At 40.5% G+C, this 21,955-nt stretch overlaps 1 protein-coding gene across 2 annotated transcripts in view; it reads right to left on the minus strand.

Annotated features, from left to right (window-relative positions):
* The window catches only part of LOC142378334 (microtubule-associated serine/threonine-protein kinase 1-like), a 94,146-nt gene extending 74,050 nt beyond the window's left edge, over positions 1-20,096 (minus strand). Inside the window, exons 1-2 of one of the 2 annotated variants that reach the window (XM_075462699.1) lie at positions 19,005-20,096; positions 5,386-5,414 (exon numbers count right to left, since the gene is read on the minus strand). In XM_075462699.1, coding sequence (XP_075318814.1) covers positions 5,386-5,414; positions 19,005-19,043 — 68 coding nt within the window. In that variant the 5' untranslated portion in view covers positions 19,044-20,096. Of the gene's footprint in view, positions 1-5,385; positions 5,418-19,004 lie in introns of both variants that reach the window. The other variant, XM_075462698.1, reaches the window with a different exon arrangement.
* Positions 20,097-21,955: the final 1,859 nt, after the last annotated feature.

Here is a 21,955-nt window from a genome sequence, read left to right on the forward strand (position 1 = left end):
GATATCACTGAAACACAGCAGGAGGTCAGAGACTGGGATGAGGTGCATGATATCATGTAGAAGACTGGACTGGTGCTTTTTGTGCCAAACAGAAGAAGCCGAGGCTTTTCTGAAGCTTATTCAACCTCTCAGGGTTTCAGTATTTGTAGACCTTGCTGTCCTTAAACTCGCTTCTTTCATTCTACAGTAACCAACCAGCCACCTTTTTTACAGGCAGAGTACAAGGCTGCACCAGGAACAGGACGGAGAGAGAAAAAATACAACAGCAGCATCAACCATGATGGGGGGGGTCTCCTTCATGTCATGTGACATCTGCCACCTCGCCACATGTGGCCTGCTCACAACAGCACACACACAAAAGTATGTGGCCAAACTGTGCATGGCAAAAAAAGATGTTATTATACATGCATACTCATGCACATTTGATGTACAATTGATAAAATACTTTCACTTAATTTTTCAAATGAAGAGCGTTTCAAAGGCTTGGAGATAGCGATCTTTCATCTGGAGAGGAGAGGTTTGTTTATGAGCCATTTTAGTGGCAACAATGCCACCATTTACTGCCAAAACAAAGCATCTATTGAATTTTGCGCTTGTCATTTAGCACAATTTTTAAGAAATCACCTGCAGAACTGGACACTCCCATTTATGATTTGCAACCACACACTGATTTACTTCGTTTAGTAAATCTGGGCCTTTGTCTTGTATTGTAAAGCCAGTGCTCCGCTTTCCAATCTTTTATTTTTATATAGTACCTGCAGACAAATATAGGACTTAATATATATACTTTCTCTTGAAACGTCACAAAATCAGCCCCGCAACTGCAACGACTTGCTCTTCCTCCAACGCCTCCCTCTGTCTGGCCTGCTCAGTCAATGGGAGCGGCACGTTCAGCTCTCAGCCGACACGTGAACTAACTTTACCCATAAGCAGTCATTTTACATGGAAATAGAGCTGAAAACAGACAATCAGCACAACTGTTGTCTATGGAGATTTAGTAAGTAGTCGCCATGGTAACGAAATTAGTGTCTGCTGGTTGACTTGCAGTCTTAATGGGCCTCATATCAGTCGCTATTTAAGACTCCTGTTTGTTTGAAACAGAATATTGTAAATGACAAAAGCTTCACTGGAACTAAAGCTGTGTTGAAATAAATTAATGATAAATTAATTTAGTTTAATTAGCTTCACCGGACTACTGCCAACAGATAGTATTTTTGCTCTGAATAAGATGTAAACAAGTTAAGCCTGATTTATGGTCGGTGACGCAAGACGCAACGCAAGCCCTTGCGCGGCTGCAAGCCCCCCCTTGCGTGTTTGCGTGTGTCACCTCAATTTTCTAAACTTCACGCAAGACGCAAGACGCGAGCACAAGCCACTATCTACATCACATCCGGCGGCGTGTTCATCTTCCGGTTTCATCCCCTAATAAAAGACCGCTGTTTTCAAACGCCAAGGTAGAAAGCGAAGAAGAAGAAGCAGGAATCCACTCGAAGAGAGACTTGCCGAAGAGGTCCTGGCGGTGAATTTCCTTTCATCGTAGTAGGATTGTCATTGAAAAAACCCACTGCTCCACCTACTGTCCTGGCGGTGAATCGCCACGCAGCACACGCAACCACTGACAAAGCTAAATGAAGTATAAACGTCTCGAGCCTTTAACGCAAGCGCAAGACGCAAGCGCAAGGGCAGTTAAAAGAGGTATAACTCAGCCTTCAGTGAGTAGACAAATTCATTCAAAGAAATATAAAGTTCAATAAAACCTCCTCTCTATACAGGGAATTAACAGCATACTTCATATCTAAAAAAAAAACAGATAAACAGAAACGTGACAGTGTAAAACGATTAAAAATTAGACAGAATTCATAATAGAGCAGCAACTGCAGAAAAATATCAAAGACTTCAACACTTGAAACGATTGTGCAAAATTAACCAAATTCTGTGGAAAACTTTACAACCCTACATTCTCAATGGCAACTTCAAACAGCATTTTGAGCTCGCTTAAGACACTTTTGGAAATTCTGTCCGATTTGTGGAATAATTTGAGTAGCATGAGCAGCAGTAAAAAAAAAAAAAAAAACTGGACATGGCCAAAACCTCATAAAAAATTAAGATGGACAGAGAGTAAAGGGCAACGATGAAAGAGTGATATAAATGGCCATGTGGAGAGGAAAGACTACAGTATTTCAGCACCATGGACAGAGACTCACCCAGATTGACACTCTTTTGCACATGCTTCACATTTTACCTGCTGCAATTCTTAATTAACCTTTCCACATCCATCTGTCACACGTTAAGACTTTTCAAACCATTTTGTGAAATCTCTCAGCATCACTCAATCCCGCTCACTTCAAAATGGCACAGACAACCACTCCACAGATTTCAGATCAAGTCATTAAAAGTAATCCGTTTCTGTGGGGAAGTCGGCAGTAAATCTCTTTTCCCGTTTAGGTCGGTCATGTTTTGTGAAGCTGCCAAAGAATGTTAACATCTGGCAGGGACTGCTGACACTTGTAAAGAGGTGCCATTAAACATTTCATTCAATGGCACAATTAGAGCTTAGATTGAGCGTGATAGGTTGTCTTACTTATACAGTGCAGTTAGGATTTCTATCATTTCCTCTACAAAATGATACCATAATAGTGAGGAATAATTACAAGTTGGTGAGATCAGCAGCACCACTGACTGGACCAGACTGAATTAGCTATCATCAGATCCTGAGTCACTTGCCATAATGATGCTTGGACACAAGTAAGGAACTAAATGTTTATGTATTTTCTATTTTTCCAATGCCTTCTGCAGTCTGCATGCAGTCAAGTTAACAGCTAAATAGAACCAAAACCACATGGTCAACATGAATATTCTGTCAAATAAAATATATATTCAATATTTTAATGTCAAATGTAATTCAATAAACAAAATTTCAATGGTGCTTGAAAAGTCTGATGGAAAAGATGAGTTTCTACTTAAACAATGACAGATGAATTTCACTGTCTGTTGCCTTTTAAAGAACAAGGGGCAAAAAACCCGTCAGTCATTTGCAATGTTTGCTACAAAATCAATGGCTTAAGTGAAGTGTTACGCATCTCGCTCTGCTTTTCTTCTCCTCTCTCAACCTTCGGCCCTCGCCGATCCATATAGGGCACGGAGGTGACAGCACAGCACTCCCGCTGCTGAGCGTTCATTGCACAGCTCACTGGTGCAACAGATTGGCCAGCAGAGAAGCCGTGTGGATGAAAGGAGTCGTACAAAGCTGAAACATGCTGAAGTATAAAGGCGAGGCTCCCACTGCACAATAACACCACTTGATCATAACCTCCAACAACAAAGCTGGACTGCTTCTAGGTTCTTTGGTAAACACTTTCTTTCTCTAAAACAGTTTCCTGAAAAGTTGTGTTGCAGTAGGAAATGTCAATAAAAACCAATGTGCAAATACAATATATCACATCTTCAAACAGACAATTTTTAAATTTAAGGAACATTAACACAACAGGTTCGTACCGTAGAGAGACTTGTAACAGGGCTGGGAACGAGTTAAAGTGCAAATAGTTTGACAGTTTAAGAATAATATTTTGGGGGATAAGACTTTGGGGATTTCATCATCTACAGTACACAACATACTTTTAAGATTCAGAGAATCTGGCCAAAATATCAGAGGAAACGAGGCTGGAAAATTGGTTGTGATCTCCTGGCCCTCGGGGGACACTACATTGAAAAACACAATTTTGTTGCTGCATGGGTTTGTTGCTAAAAAAAAAAAAAAACACTAAGAGAGAACACAGTTTGTTAAAAGAAAAAAAAAACAGCTTGAAACTCTGCAAGGAAAAAAAATATAGAAACACGATCAAGGACCTTAAGATGGAATGAGAGGAAGCGGAAAATTATCCTCTGGTGTGATGAATCTACACCTAAATGATTTTTTTGAAAACCATGGACGGTGTGTCCACAGAGCTAAAGAGGAGAGCAGCCATCAGGCATGTTTTCAGCGCACAGCTAAAATACCAGCATCTTTGATGATAATGGGTTGCATCATTGCACCTGCACATACAGTGAAGGAAAATCGATTGTTGTACATCATATACAAGTTCTAGAGCAACAACGTACTGCCATCCAGTATGCCATCCAATATATATATATATATATGTATATATATATATATATATATATATATATATATATATATATATATGTATGTATGTATATATATATAAATATATTAGGGCTGGGCGAGTTAACTCGTTATTATCGCGCTAATTATTTAACACCGATAAATATTTTATCGCGCATAAACAAAGGTTTTATTATGTATTTTATTATTGTAAAAGTCTGTTGCTCACAGGCTTTTATTTTGTAAAAGTCTGTTGCTGTCTGCTGCGGAACCGGAAAAGAAAGTAATCGGCGGATCCACCAAACATGGAGAAGGGTACGGAACTTTTACTCGGCCATTTTAATTTTAAAGTTCTTCCAGACGGCGGAGTTGACAGAACCAAAGTCATCTGTAAACACTGCCAAGTTGAATTGTCTTCTTACCGTAGTAGTTCCAGTCTAAAATATCACTTAAAGGCAAAACACACAACTGATAGCAGCAAGTCATTCAAGGAAACAGACAGTTCTACATAAAATCTACATAAAGATGCTGATGTTAAAGCTGCAGTCGGCAAGTTTTCAAAATTGCGAGTCTAAAGTCGGAAAATTCGAACTGATACAACTTTCAGGTCCCTCCCCCAACCTCTAACAAGCTCCGAATCGCCCCCCAAACCCCTCCCCCTCTGTGGACGAGGTTGTGCACGTGAGTTCACACCAGTGTGAGTGCACACAAGCTGGGGCGGACTCACGCTCAGCAGCGTGTGCACAAGCTGTGATTGACAGGTAGGATTCCTCCACCCTAACTTGATTGGTTAAAAACAGCCGGGAGCGCTCGGTTTTTGCAAGCATGATTACAGGCTTCAGAGGGAGCTACAGATTTCGTTATTTTTCCTAAACAGCCTATTTAATATTCTACTTCCAGAATCCCATGACAGTTCAAGCTAATATGACTAAAAAAAAGTTGCCGACCGCAGCTTTAAAAGTGTGTTTGCACAGCAAATGTTATGGCGCTTTCATTTATTTGGCAGCACATTTTAAATAAAACTAAATGCTAAAAGCTATACACTACTTTTGAATTCATTTTTGGATTTTGCATACAAATGCGATTAATCGTGATTAATCAGGGAAATCATGTGATTAATTAGATAAAAAAATGTAATCGTTGCCCAGCACTAATATATAAATATATATAAAACACATAATGCTTTTCTTCCTTTTTCTGAATTCTGGTTACAGCCACCACAAATAAAACAGCACATTGATGTTAGAAGATACAAGAAAAAACGTGCGTAAAGTTGAACTTACCTGCTACTTTTCCGAGGCAGAGGTAGATCCTTCTGGTGAGAAAGACAAAGCAGGAGAGGGAAATTTAGGAAAAAAAAGGAGGGTGAGAGCAAACAGATCACTCAGTTTTAGATCAGTTTAAGTTATCATGTAATCTCAGTCTGCAGTTTATGAGCAGATATCTGCAAAAAGGCTTGTCTGAGTTTTTTTTTTTAAGCAGGGGAGTTCCTGTGTTCTCACATCATCAGCTGTTTACTTCAAGACTGAAACACCTTATATGTTCTGTCACTTTCATTTCTATTCTATACACAATGTTGTTATTTACTTTTTTTACTGAGCAGAGGAACTGGGTGTGTGTCCATCGGTTTATTACATATTTCATGAACTTGTGCCTCTTTACACAGATAATGATTAGGGTTTAGGCATTTATTCAGCTTGATGTTTGAGGGATTTTTCTTGGGTCCGAAGAGGAAAAGGCACACAGCATGTTGCAATTTGCTGCATTTTTCCCCCGTTATCCCTCTGATTCATTTTGCGTCATATTTGAGGAGTCTTGCCACCCGATCCAGCGTCAAACCTCAAATGCATACTTTGTGTTGTACTGTTTTGTAATGTTAAACCCTGTGTTAAATTATATCAAATCAGCGCTAAACTTCCTGTCTTCTAGTCTTCAACAAAATGACTTTAAACATCCCAAAAATGGGGTCACAGGTGCCAATAAACTGATGGACCGCGTGCCCCATGAATGTAAGGCTGAAACCCTATCAAATAATGTAAAAAATGATTAAAGGTGTCATTTTACAAATGTTTTAATCTGACTGTTTTGTAGGGTAGTGAAATAACATATTTGTGTTTGTACTTTATAAAAGCATGATAGATGAAAAGCATAGGAAGGACTTTAAGTTAAATTAATTTCTTGCTTTACTTCGAGATGTCTTCACAATTGTCTATGTCTGGTGTGAGCAAAAGCAGTTTGAAAACTGATCCCTCCTAAGTGCTCACAGACTTCTGATCTTCTGGAACCATCAGGTTGAGTGGAGCCAAAGTCAATATAAAAATTGTTGCTGCTATATTTATGACAATGGGAAACAACAGCAAGGACTCTGATGTGATTAGGACCTGCTACAATAAATCCCTATTGCTGCTTGTTGTCCGTCTATTACCAATTTAAAACCATTTAACATTCAGTCTCGGTAAGATCAGGTTACGGTCAGATTCTATTGTCAGCCTGTCCAGCTTTACTTTTTGAGCTATTTTCTATAACTCAATGGCTTAGACAAAAAGATAATATCAATCAGGGATTTCTTTTGCCCCGCTCAGGAAAGGCTTAATGACACAGAGACATGTCAGTGAATACAAATGAATGAGAGTGACTAACAACACCAGGATCAACACGAGGAAATAAAGGCAAAAATTAGACCTTTCTTCGCTTCTTTCTGTCAGTCTGTTGCTGTTTTTATACAGGGAACAGACACTAAAAACCCAAACAAATCCAAGCTGATGAAACATGATTTCACAACTGACCGGCCTATAAATAGTCTCACTATACCCAAAGTTGTCTGATTCTGATTTAACATAAAGTCAGAGGTCACTGAACAGATGTACAGAACTCATCAGATAAATGCATTAGAGATGAATCAAAATGATGATTTTGGCAAACTCACTACCTGGCATCTCTTTCCGCCTTTTACGAGCCTTTCTATTATCTTCTCCCCTTTTGTGGTCAGCTCATAAAAGCTTAGTGTCATTTCATCTGATGTTTAGCAGTAGCAAACTGAATCATGGCTCTATTGACATCTGAATCCCAATGTTGAGCTCTGTACATGAGGCTTACCGGGCGCTCACACCAAAAGAGACTTGAGCTACCGCGACAGCCAACTGCCATTCATTTTCAATGTACGCTGGCGACGATGAGCGACCAGAGCGACCGGTGTTGTGAGCGACGCGTTGTGAGCGACGCGTTGTGAGCGACGCGTTGTGAGCGACGCGTTGTGAGCGACGCGTTGTGAGCGACGCGTTGTGAGCGACGCGTTGTGAGCGACGCGTTGTGAGCGACTTGAGCGACACATCGTGAGTATTGTGATTACTTTACCGAAGAAGAAGTTAGAAAAAAAATAGCGTGTTTTAATAGAAAACTTAGTGATCTACCTATGCCCCAGTCTGTCCCTGTCTCAAACAGTTAAATGTGATTAAGCTCTAGTACAAAAGCAGCATCTACAAAAGTCTGAGTCTTCGTGGAGCGACGACGGGCAGAGGATCTCCAGGTGGTCAACAAATGTCTGAAAATCATTGGGAAAAAAAAGTTTGATTGGCAGAAAAATTATTCCAAAAAGACTGGCAGGGATTTGCCTGCCACCATGTAGACTTTTATAAGAAACTACACAGACATGCAGTGGCATCACTCTTCTTCTTCTTCTAACGCTAATCAGTAAAGCAACTGGAGCTTCAATGTATTATTTACAACTAATATGGAAATATATGACCCCCTCTTTCCTCGTCCTCTAAACCCCCAACTGATGGAGCAGATGGTCGCCCTTCCTGAGTCTGGTTCTACTGGAGATTTATTCCTGTTAAATGAGAGCTTTTCCTTCCTACTCAAGTTTTGATGCAATCTGTTGGTTTTCTTAGTTGGGCTTTTTTTAAAACTTCTTTGATCGGCATTTCATTTGGATCTTGATACTGATTATGATTGTACTACAGTGATTTGGATTAGAATTGGCTTGAATTAGACTGTACCTCTGAAGTGCCTTTAGATGACACTGATTTGGCACGTCATAAATAAAGAATAAAACTGAATTGAGTTGGACTGCGACGTCAAACATGTCAGAAATGGCACTGCGGCATGTTCAGTTCAAAGGAGAGCAGCCACCTTCTATTCAATGAGTGAGATCATCCGTCATAGTGAGCTCTTTCTGGGATGCTACATCATCAAGAGGAAGTGAGATTGGCCAGGGTGACTCACAGAGAGCCCCACAGGAGTCATGTGTGCATGTGTGCATGTGTGTGTGTGTGAGTGTCTGTGTCTATGAGATGATAAGGATGGCTAATGGATAAAACCCCCAACACCTGATCCCTCTCCCTCTCTGCTTCATACCCAGCTAGTGTATGTACCGCTGCCACGTCATATTCTTAGAAAAAACTGGACTCTGTGCAATTTGCAATGCAAATACAGCTAAGTAGACAGAGACAAAGAAAACCTAACCAGATACATCAATGATTGTATATCTAGACAGCCAAAAGGTACAATACTAGCATTGTTCACTCTACTCCCAATGACAGATGTGTTCCTGTATTTCTAGAAAGCTTGTGAAAAAATTCATGCAAAAAGAATAAATAAATATATTGACGACACTTTAAATGGAACGTTTTTTCCCTTTGGTGTATCTTTGCAAAGTGCAGGGAACTGATCTAAAGCCACATCTTGTTAGGTGTCCTTTTAATTAGGAACAGTCGGAGCATCAGCAACACAAAACGGTGCAAACGGCATTCTACGGTGTTCATTGACTAAAAGCAACAGCGTCCTCATCAGGAGGTCCAACAAGGTGAGGAGGAGAGTAGCAGGGTCTGTAAACATGGAACCAGCAGTGCCCAAGCAGCAAATCTAACGACCAACTGCCAGGGTTCAGACATGATCCTGTTCAAGAAACATAGTTGAACTATTGATAGGATTTGTAATGATTTACAGAAGAAGTGGTCGTTGCTATATGACAGAGTCATAACAGTATTTACAGGCCTGGTTTCACACCGTGTGTGATGGTTGACCATTAAAACCCATTTTCCGTCCTTATGGTTATACACAATAATAAAATGAGGCATCCCTCTGTGTCATTACACACAATACATTAACACACCCAAAAAAACTACCCCTTTGCACGTTTAATTTTATGCACGGCCTCAGAGCTACAAGCAACTGCACACTGTTGCTGTTCTCCAAAGCCATACTGCTTTTACACCACAGGACATTCCAAAGCTAGCTAAAATATTAGACAACTTTGCCTGAGTAGTGAGGACAGTGTGGCACATGGCTTTTTATGGCTTTTTTTTTTTTTTTTTAAGCAAAGGCCAACTGAAAACCAAAGAAATGAGAAATGTTAAAATGCCACTGCTCTGAGCGTGTCGTGAGGCTTCTGTCCTGTTTCTGTTGCCAAACTGACAGCAGATTGCAAAGCAAATGTCACTCAGTGTGTTTCTCAGCTTTAACAGCCTTCAAGTTTTACTCTGCAGCCTTGGATTCAGAGGTCTGTGCACACAGGTCCCGATGACATGTGCGATTTCAACTAATCGTTCTTATTTTCTTGCTGGAATGAACAGAATTTGAAACTTTGCATTGTGGTTTTCTTACTTTATCTGCTTTGGGGTTAAAGTTTGACACAAAGTTTTGTGCTTTATAATACACGTGTTTAGCCAAGTGGCTTATCTATTTTAAGCTATTACAATCCAGCCCAGATCTGCTGCTTTGATGTACACTTTGCGCTCTCAGTGCAAAACCAAACCCTTTCTGAATACTACTGAAAACAGAAGGACTTGGTGAGGCAGAACAAAGCAGTGGGCATGGCAGTGAGTGACAGGACTTGGCAAACAGAGCTGGATCTTCTGCAGTGATCACACTCTCATTCCTTGTGCTTAACATATTGGAAACGGGCACGTTGCCCAGAACAAAATATTGGACAAATTATGCTACTCTGCGAGTGTGTGTGTGAGAAACGTACTCGATACTCCTACCTCACAGAGGGATGAGACACACAGCACCACTTTGTATGAGTAGATGAACATATGTGTTATGTGTAAGTACACTCCACACACACCTACAACTGTCCGTGAAGACGTGATAATCTTCACTTGAGATGAAAACAGCTTACATCAATGACACACTCTCTCCCACGGAACGAAACACAGCAACAGTCAGATAAAATGGTGCCACAGATCACAGTGCTAATCATCATTAAAGCTGATCTACTTTCTATTTTTAAACGCTTTTCATTAAGGACTAGTATTAACATCTCCTGGCTTTATCCCTCAGGTCCATCTGTGTTCTGTCCAGACTCATACAACATATCTAATGGTCTAAAGTTTACCTATGTTTGTCAGACCAAACTGATTCTGACAGAGCACAAACATGTATGACAGCAGAGGATGCTTTAAACACGGATGTTGCAGCTTCAGCTCGGCAGCCCAGAAGACCTCTGCAGTCGCCACAGCTTCAAGGTGGGCGCCAAAGAATAATGTCACTAATTCAGCCTTGAACCACATGTGAAATATGATCACAATCTTCCCCATGTGAGTTATGGTGCTGATTCATAGCTTGAAAGTGTTACAAAACATTTAGATGAAATATATACAGCAACATGCCATCACTACATCATCGTATCCTTTTCAAGATGTGTGTGAAATTTTGTCATAAAGCATGACTTCTTAAGTTATGACTAAAAACGTGTCATAATGTCTCAGAGCCATTGACATTGAAAACTGATCAGTTAATTGTTGGGTCACTGTGGTGAGGCATAAACAGGAGGATGACAGGACAAGAGGTGAAGAAAAAAGAGAACTAGGTTTGATTGAAGCAGGCGAGACAAACTGACAAGGATGATAAATGATGGCAGCAGGATGGATCAATTAGGATACACGTGACGCCGGTTATAATGAAAATTCACTTTTATATGTCAACAGGCCTCAATGTTTGCATGTCCACTAAACTCAAAGGTTTACTTTCTAATCTGTAGTTGCTATTCCTTTATGTTGATCAATATTGTGCAATTATGTGCAAATATGCCAAAGATATAGAGCACTTCAGTTATCATCCCGCCTCTCAATCTCACCCTGTTTCCTGTCCAATAAGGCCTCCACACTGATAGAGCAAATGTGTCCACGCTGTCGTTTAGAACATCACACAGGAACATCATTTCAACCCGTGGTCTTACTGACGGGACACCGTCATTTTTCTGAGCCTTCAGCATTGATGATACACCACTGCTATAATTCAATCCATTTAGGATGTTAAAATAACGGGCTGTTTATTCAACCATCTATGTATCCACATCCCCACCTACTGCTACTGATTTTGGTCATTCTGTAGTGACATCATGACTATGGGATTTCTTTTTAATATGGCACTTGCTGAATCAATACTTAAAATGAATGTCAAGCGGGGTATCTTGGCACGAAAGTGTAATTTAATCAAAGTAGACAGAGATAGCTGGCAAGACAGCCACGATTAAGGATGTGTCCTGACATGTCAGTCGTACAATAAACCAGATATGGGTTACGTGACTAGAATCATTTGTTCCATCTGCACGTATGACTCCATATTATAGAGTTAGCATCATATTAGTAAGAATTCAAAGGAAAAACTGTAAAAAATGTGTTTTCAAATGGGCAGAGTTATTGTTTATAATGTATAATTACTTTCTTCAATGCTCTGTCTCTATAATGTGAAAGCAGACCCAGGCAGTAAAGAGATCCACATATTGTAATAGCCACTTAAATGGGGTCTCCCGTAACCCGCAGCTGCTGCCTACTTCCAATTTATGCTGCCCTTACCCATCCCCCTGCCCTAGAGCTTTTTCAGCTTGTCCTGCTGCTAGTGGTTGGTCTTCCTCCCTGAGGGCACCAAGGGCTGTTAGGCCACCATTAGTCCTACTAATGGGTCTGACATCTGCACCACATCCTCAGCATTTGGACAGTCTCTGTCTGATATATGGATAACGACCACTTTAGTGAAAACGGAGAGCACGGCCAGGGGGTGGGAGTCAATAATATATATGTACATATAGGCATGAATGTTGAATGCACACACTGGAACAAATTTATACAATATGATTAGTGTAGCGAGAAGACAAATAGGTGCAGGCACAACACGCATTTTGAAATACACGCAGAATTACAGTCCTCTCGCGCATATTTATATTTTTATGTGTCTTCGAGAGAAAAAAGCCGGACCAAATTTTACTCCAGCGAGGTCTGGTAATCATTCATAAGAAAACTACGTCATCGTTGCTGGTGGTGCGAGAAGTTGAGTGATTAACACATTAACTGAAGTCCTGAAATGTTGGAGGGATGTTCCGGAACAGTGGCACGTGAGAACACAAATGTCTGCAACGTTCACTCCAGACTTCTTGTGGAGAAATTTCCGGAACTTCAGCGGGCGGGTGAGGCAATGTGAGAACGTGTCAGCAAATATTTCCGAGCATCTGCTGCCACTGTGTGAGTATGTGTGCATGCTGTTGGGAGTTTATCCTTTCTGTTGATCTGCGCGCTGCTTTCCGCTTGCTCCCCACTATTGTGGATATACGTACAGAAACATGCCATACTCATATCAACACAATAAGCAGCCTCTTTTGCTCTTCTCAAAGTGTTGTAAAGAAAACAGCAATTTCCACAGTGTAATCTCTGCTGCCATTCTGCATGTTCTGCTGCGTACAGAACTCCACAGTTCCATCTTTTTGCATCTTTTTGTAAAAACAGTGAAGCGTAAGAATATATCAATAAAGACGAATTCCCAATAAAGCTGCTCTTCTTGACATATTTTGTCTGTTTCTTCAGTAAGATGAGTAAATGTGTTGGAAATTATTACTGACAAGCAACCAATTAAGCCTCTGATTAAAAAAATAAACATTTCCAGACTGTCGCTCTGCTCTAATAAAATTCTGATGCTACAAGTGCAGCATCATCTGACTGAATCATCATTCAAGTGACTTAAAGACAACGTCTGTGCAGGGAATTTGGTTACGTTATGTACACTGATCTACCACGGAGAAAGTTACAAACAGCAGAATGTCTTGAACATTTTCTCGCACAGTCCACGGCGTCACACTGTTGATTCGCCACCAGGGCATGTATACTGGGACAAGGACGGAGGTCCAATAAACGGGTCAAACTCTAACGAGTGTGAGAGCACAACTAATCGTACTTAGTATTACAACTACTCACGCGCGAAACTACCAGGGTGGCACCGCCACTCCTGAAAAGGGGTCTGCCACCCCACCTGCCGCACTAGTCAAAAAATACCAACTGATGATTTATTGGATAATTATTATTAATATCGTTTTAAGATCAAATCAAATGCAAAACAATCCGAAATTGGTGTCAAACTGCAGAATGTTAAATTTGAAAAAGAAACACGTTTGTCCACCCCACCCCCCCCATCACGAATGGTTGCATCCATATCACAGAATCTCTTTGCCTTGACGTGGAGTCAGTGCGGACACAAGCTGTCAGATTGAGCCTGTTCAGGTGGGTAACGTGCATCAAAGTGTAATATGGTTTCGAAACGTTTATAATTCCTCATAGATGGAAGGCGCTGTACAAAATAAAAATATTATTATTATTTTCAACCCAGTTCGGGTCTCAAAGTTACGAACGAATTTGCACAAAAAAATCTCCGGATAAGCGCTAGCTACGTTTTACCTCATGTCACGGTTAGCCACAAGATAGCTTTCATAGCCAGTTCGGTAACTAGATAGCTGGCGCTACCTAACTGAAAAACGTTGATAACTAGCTAGCTACTGGCTAGCCTTTGACATCTTGAACTGAAACCAATTGAAGTTGTGGCATTTCATATCATTGTAGTTCTTGTTATTGTTATTGTTAATGGGGGAAAAATAAAGAAATTGTTCTCACCAACCTGTCTAACCTATTCTGTACACATACACTCACAAAATACTTTGGCAGGCAGGCCTTTGAGGGAGGGCTTTACTTCTAGGATAATGCTGGAATTTTGTAAAGTGCTGGGAAGTCCTCAAATTTCTAAATCATTCCTATGCAATAATGTACTAAAAAGTGGAATGCTCATGTATGTAGACCAAATATTGAATTTATCACACTTGGGTGTTAAAAACTGTTGTATATGGGTTCATATAAAGTACAAAGTAAGATGGGCTTCCTAAAAAAATTGCCACCCTACAATTATTGCCTGCCACCCCATGTATAAATCTCTAGAATCGCCACTGCAACTACTTAGTAGTAGTAGTAGTAATAGTAGTAGTAATAGGACCTCATCAAAGAAGCGTACTTTCATTAGAGCAGAAAGAACTACAGTTATTCGGTGAGGCAAAATGTCAGTTATTGTCGGGTTTGACCTTGAATGTCAAGATAGCTTTTTTCTGTCTAACTGAATACTTGTGAATTTTAGACCTTTGATCAGATAAAACTAAGAAAATAAATGTGTCCTTCTGCCGTTTCATTTGCTGTTTGTACTTGTAACACGCTGGTTGTCAGACAAAAGAAGAGCTCGATGGGGATATTTTTCTGGTCTTTTATACACCAAACGTTTATCTATGACAATGTTCAGTTCGCCAATGATGTTGAAAGAAAAAAATTCTTGCCGTTACGATTAAAACATTTTATCACATACGAGCGTTCATCACAACTCTGTCCTGGTACTTTACTCCACCTGGCTTCACAGTAGGAGCACAGGACCTGTAGGAGTGGCAGAGGTATTACCGCCGTCCAGCAACAGAACAACATCTGTTGTGTAGAAGTGTTTCTTTATCATCAATAATAAATATGCATTTACTGTCAGCAGGAGGCAGAGATGGACTGATAGACCGTGGCTGCCAGAGTACACTGCCCGCTCTCACAGAAAAACATGTAATGCATTTATGTGGAATGTCTTGTTGGTGTTTCCAACTTTTTATGTATTTAGCTGAGGGGACAGGACTCGGTAGCCTGTAATCCAGACAAAGAAGATATTTTAATGTGATACAGTATTAACACAAGCCAGGATGATTTCCTAACTTTAATCATGTGCTTTTTAATACCTAACATTAACTAATTATATTGTAATATGTAAGCTTAACCACGTAGTTTTGTAACATGTTAAACAGTGACAAAAAAAAAAACACGAACGAAAACGTAACTCAATACTAAAATTACATGAAAAGTTATTTTCATCTCTGGTAGTATGAAATTTGGAAGAAAAAAAAAGAAAACTGCAAAAATCATGTCTGTGAACACAACTGGGTAGATTAAGTTTTTATGACTTCTTCACATTACAGCATATGACAGTGCTGCCCAGAGGAGAGCCTTGGAGGAAGTGTTGTGTCAGTCGTAGAATGTGTAGCCGACACACTCTCACACAGTGTTGGTCAAGTTACTTTTAAAAAGTAATTAGTTACAGTTACTAGTAACTGCTCCCAAAAAGTAATAGAGTTAGTAAATCAGTTACCACATTGTAAAAGTAATTAGTTACTCAGCAAAGTAATTGTGGCGTTATTTTTTGTGTTTTATAACGCTGTTACGTTCTATAACATCTTTAACATCAAATATGTTTATATTAACTGATTGAATGAATAAAAACACTATATACAGTAATTTAGAACATTCGGTATTTATTTGAACTCAATAGATTGCAGCCTGCCATATGATGCATAGAAACAAATTAATAAATTAATTCTGACCCGAAAAATGGAGTGTTGTTTGTTTTCAAGTGGCTCCGTCTCCTTCGCTGGGGCTCACGCTAGCTGCATTTGGGCTTGGGGTTGGGTTAGCTAGCTGCATTTGGGCTTGGGGTTGGGTTAGCTAGCTGCATTTGGGCTTGGGGTTGGGTTAGCTAGCTGCATTTGGGCTTGGGGTTGGGTTAGCAGCTGCAGAAGCAACAAGTGCTTCATATTATCATGGGTTGATGTGAGGTGCTTCATTAGATTTGAGTTACTTGAGGCAGACGTGGATAAAGTTTTTTTCCCTGGGCATAGCGTGCATGTTACATACACATTCTTGCCTTTTATCTCCACGGGTGAGAAGTAGTGCCAGTAATTCCAGTTAGAGAACGCTACCTTTGAACTTCCCTGGCTCGTCGCCGCTGTCTCGTGTGTGTTTAGTCGTCAGCGCGTGCAGTGAGATGGCGTGAGCAGGGCATCCGCCCACACAGCCAATCATCATCGCATTTGCAACGGTGTCATCATCCCCACCCCTGCTCTCTCCAGGCAGCATGCAGCCGATGTGTAGCCGAAAGCCTACAACCAAATTGTAGTAACGCGCCACTTTATATTCTCAGTAACGATAACGGCGATGTAACGATGGGAAAAGTAATTAATTAGATTACTCCGTTACTGGAAAAATAACGCCGTTAGTAACGCTGTTACTCCCAACACTGCTCTCACACCAGACTGTGTAAAAGCTCCGTTTGTCCACAGCAACAAAATGTATCAGAAGCACTCTCATTAATGCACCAACATGCCTGCATCATTTGAAACTGTCACGTATGCTCAAAAAATTTAAAATTACTACTTTTTCAAGGCTCCACACACATTACGTGCCAGTCTTCCTTTATGTTTCTCCATTCATAAAACATGGTTGGGTTTCGCTACGGATTCCATGACGATTCGATTCAACGTTGATTCAAATCATTCAGTTTCGGTACAAATTTAGCTTAAGTGATTGCAAAAACATAAATAAATCAACAAAATGGGCTTTTTGGTTGGCTACACCATGAAAAATGTTGCTCTGCTTTTGTCAAATTTCGATTGGAATTGCAAAATCAATTGATTTTTTTCTAACCCAGTCCCACAACCCAACTGTTAGATGGTAGGAGGGTGTGGACAGTTACGTTATACCTTGAACCAATGTGAGAACCACCTTTACCTCCTGTCGACCAAATATTGTCCAATAACTTTTCGCATTAATACTTTGCTTGTCAGCTGCACTTAATAAGGATTACGCGTAAAAAAAAAAATGATATGGCTAAGCTTAGCCTATTACTTGATAATATGGTCAGATGAAAGGAGGAAAAAATATATGGTAAGGGTTCAATATTAACAAATACTTGGTTACAGGTTAACCAAGTTGCTTGAAAACTTCCCTGTACAAAACAAAAGGCTTTTTTTTGTTGCCATACTGTTTATGGCAGGATTTATTACTACTGTGTGTATCAGCCACAATGGAAACCCGTTTTAAAGGGACAAGCTGAAGTGTTTTAATTTTGCATTCAGTTTCTCTGTCACTATTATATATATAAGGCGGAGGTGGATAATATCTTGATACTGGCCACTCCTTGCTGAAATGTAGCTTTCTGCATTGTAAAAGTATAACATGTTCTCTTGTGCTTTGTGACATTCTTTGTATGGACAAAAAAAAACACCACCTGTATCATGTCATTATGCAAGAACTGTAAGTTGTTAAGAGCACTTGTTCTCAATCTGAGAGAAGGAATAAAAAATATATAAAAAGACTATTTAAACAAGGAAAAGGAGAACAGAAACCAGGCTCAATGAGGGAACACTATCTCGTAACAGATTCCGTATGGAAAACCAGTGTTGTATAGTAACAAAGTAAAAATACTTCACTACTGTACTTAAGTATATTTTGGAATACTTTGTACTTTCCTCGAGTTTAAAATTTTTTGACAACTTTCACTTTTATTTCACTATATTTCCGAACTTAATTGCATACTTTCACTCCAATACATTTTCATTGTTCGGTTTAGTTACTCGTTACAAAAAAGAAAGAGAGAGAGAAAAAAACGCAACAGTGTTTTGACCCCATGCATGTTATACCTGCCCAAAGACGTGGAAATTCTATCTTACAGAAAATCCCCTTTTTTAGGTTTTAAGGTAGTTTTACAAAAAAGGTCTTCCTCTTCAGATGCCAGATAAGCTGCAGTTCCCTCCCAATTCTTTTTTTCTTTTGTATAATGAGCGGTTGTGTGTGCACCTCCTATAGCTTGTGAAGTACAGGAATCGTAACAGCTTTTTTTTCTTGGTGATGTTGGCCGCATTTTCTGTACTGAGTTATTTTATTTATTTTTTAGAAAGGTTTACAAAAGGGGTTTCAAACTGGACTCCCTCTTCAGATGCCAGATAAGCTTCAGTTTTCTCCTATTTTTTTCTTTAAATTTTGTTTATAATGATGGCAATAACAGTAGCAGCCTCTTTTGTTTCATGTTTTTCTTAATGGTGTAATGTACGCCTCATTTTCAGCACTGACCTTATGTAACGGGTGTAAAGTGTTGATTCCACTTCCACAGTGACTGCCAATCATATTTGCTGTTGTTCATGTATCTTGGATGCTCACTGGTCGGCAGGGCTCTCCTTAGTACATAAATATGGGCTGTGATACATGCGCAGTGCCAGTGCACGAGGATTGAGCCCATGCTGTGCCGAACGAGTGCTGTGCTTGACCGTGAGCTGACCAGTCGTATGCTTTATCAATATTCAGGCAATAAAAGTCCAGTCCTGAAGTTAAGAGTGTCGGTCCTTCTTCAAAAAAGCTTAACACAACGCAGACAACGGTTACACTTACTTGAAGAAGAAAAACTTAAAGGTTCACAAAGTTTGTATTTTCTGTCTAAACCTGGTCTAAATTTTGCCTGCACTTGGTTGTGTGTAGATTTTAAGTGTATTTGACCTTCAAAGTTTACCAAAATATAAAAAACGTCATTCAAACTGCATTTGCCTTGTTTACTTTTTCTTATACTTTTCATTACATTACTTAAGTACATCTATTTTTACAGTAATTCTCATACTTAAGTACAAGACGTTTCGGATACTTTAAGACTTTAACTCAAGTAACATTTCAGTCAGTAACTTGGACTTTTACCAAAGTCAGATTCTGGAGGGGAACCTATACTTTTACTTGAGTGTGAGATTTCAGTACTTTATAGCCTACAACACTGTGGAAAACACGAGGTTTTTTTTAAAAGTTCTCACCTGCAGCCTCCGTCTTCGGATGATCCCAGAATCATCCATGGCGCGTGTCCGGGGTCACACCTGTTGGCGGGTCTCGTGGCTCCCGCAGTTTCCCAGATGGCCGGTCGTCGTCGAGGGCCAACTCTCGCGTGGCTTTCAGCGAACCAGCACGCTTGACTATTTACCATCACACCAAATCTCTTGGCTGAGAGTCGACTGGTGTTGACATCATTTGCCAGGGAAACGGAGATGATAGAAGTCCGTTTTTAGGCCCGTATTTGTCGATAACAAGCAGAAATTAAACACTGGAGCGTTGTCTTCCCTAAATTTACAGAAAAAAAAACAACACACTAGGGTTTGCCCAAAGTATTAAAAGGTGGCGCTGCTGTGGTCGACCCCAGCAGACCTCCCCCGCTGTCAGACAGGGGGCCGCTGACTGTGCTGCTCTGAGGTGGGAAGTGTCGAATAAGCGGGAGGCTGTACGGTGAGATCAGAGTGTTTTTGCATCAGCTGAAGTCCAACTGCGAGATAGTGAAAGAACACCCCCGGACCGAAACTTATCACAGCACAGATTAAATTGAGCAAACAAGTTTGCAGAGATTCTCACCTCCGGACACCCGCTGACTCGCGACGGTCCGACACAGAACAACCATTGACTTAAAGCTTAAAGCTGTCTGTTGGACGGTGCAGCCGCCGGTTGTACATCAACGGGTCCCCCTAGTCTCTACTCAGCCAGTCCTACATGATACAAGAGTCCTCAAACAGCCAGACCACATTCAGAGAAGTGCCCGGGAGACGCGAGCGCATGCATGCAGACGGTTTACACCGCGTGCTTGGCGCACATTAATTTGCAAACGTGCGTTATATGTCAGTCACACGCTGTCTGTCAGAGCATCATCTATGCTGTACGATGAAAAAGGCGAGATCGAAGAGGATCCGTTAGTCCATCCTGCAAGACGCCGTCCAAACGCACACACACACACACACAAGCACACACACAAATACGCACAGCGGCGGTGAAAGCAGGTGGATCGCTTCTCGTTTTCGTCCACCGGGACGCGGATTTGTCTCTCGTCAGATGCGCGGTGTGTTCACTCCGGTCTTCTCGGGCGTAATAAGGGCTTTTCTGTTGAAAATTGATCCGCGGTTGCCACACAGGCATCGCTCCATCCTCTGGCTCCTACCACCCACTTCCTACTACCAGATGACGTTTTAACCCGTCAGAGACCGGAGGCTGTGAAGCAGACTGCATGTGCGGTGGAGGCTTTTCTGCCCCTCATTCCGGTATAAGTCAGGAAATGTTGAGGTGGAAAGTGGCAAAATGCTCCAAAAATATTTGTCTAGAGAGGAATTACGAGAGTGGGACGCCCCTGAATAAGATAATGCTGTAATACCTTAGGGCTATGACATGTGTTCAATGATAACAACTGAAATGAAAATGTTCTATTTTTTAGTGACTCGTGCAGTACTGTGCAGCAGTCTAGAGCCACCCCTTGTTTCTTTAGAAATTAATGTGAAATAGATGCAATGATTTATTGAACCATCAATGAAATTACAGAGCATAAGGCAAAAACAGAGCGTGTACAATTCTAACTAGCTGGAAAGTCATCTGTCAGGTCTTTGCTGGATTTATTTCCTCTTTATTAAGGACATCACTTTCAGAAGTTGTTACTCCCTAAGGCCGGCCACTTCTTTATTTGTCCTCCCCTTGTCCAGTTTTCTATTTTTTTTAGGGACACACTGCACCACATGCTTTGGGAATCATCTTGTTGGTACAGAAACTCAATTTTATAATCTGTCAAACTCTGTTAACTTTGGCATCTTTTCATAGATGCAACTTAAGAAGTAAGAATAAACTATGTGTCTGCAACAGGATGTCAGTAATAAAGTGCTTTAAGATACAATTAAAAACTGGCCCTCATCCCTTGAGTTAGGTTATTTTAGGTCTTTTTTCGTTTTTTTATGCCTGAATGATTCATAAGTCAGCGTTAAGTGGCTTAATAAAAATATATATATACATGTTCCTCTGAAAATTATCAGGTATAATACAAGGACTGGACTGAAAATGAGTGAAAAAACAGCCAGTGTCCAAAGAAAAACTTTGAAAAACCTTCATATAGCCTGGAGGACTATTGCTCGAGACCACAGTTTTGACTCCTTGGGGGGGGGGGGATATACTGTGAGGAGTGATGGCTCGAGATCTTTGCACAGTACAATACTTTGAAGTTTAAGAGTTGAATAAATCGTTACTGCAACCTGCCAATGTGCTTAAATATCCCAACAAAAATGGGATCATTATTCAACAACGCACACTTGTCACACAGGGGATTCACTGCCATGACATTTCACAGCTGCATCCTTGATCCCTGCGCTAATGCATGAACACTGGTGCAACAATTTTCCACCAGAGTAAGCTTTTTTTTCTGCTGTGCAGATTAACTGAAACTGATCTTTGTCTGTCTTATGTTCATATCTCCTGAACCGTCCTGTCCCTGCAGAGTCTGTAGAGATATGGATGAATCGTCAATAGGAGCAACGCACAATCTACGCAGAAGGAAAATCTCCACGACGCAAATCACTGACTACAAACATCTAAGGGTAAAGTCCATCACTGTTGTCACGCAATGAGTCTGAATGATTTTACGCTGTTAAGCATTTTCACAAGAGAGATGAGCAAATGGTCAAAGGTGGCTTGTTGGAAATGATCAGGGAGATGGGGGGGGGGGGGGGGGGGGGCTCAGTGGCTTTTAGCAGTGCAAACCTAATGATCACCGTCTCACTGGGCAAATGGAGCCAGACAGCTTTCGTGCCTCTCACTGTGTGACACATCAGGAAACTAACTTCTCTGAAGTATCACTCCTTTTAATTTAATTGAATCTTTTCATTTCTTTTTGAAAAAATAAACACAATAACAAGTTGTTTATAATTACTTATTGAGTAGTTTTCTTGATGCTGAACCAATTCCTGAAGAG

Source organism: Odontesthes bonariensis, chromosome 4, assembly GCF_027942865.1.
Source record: "Odontesthes bonariensis isolate fOdoBon6 chromosome 4, fOdoBon6.hap1, whole genome shotgun sequence".
In the NCBI taxonomy this organism is placed as follows: Eukaryota; Metazoa; Chordata; class Actinopteri; order Atheriniformes; family Atherinopsidae; genus Odontesthes; species Odontesthes bonariensis.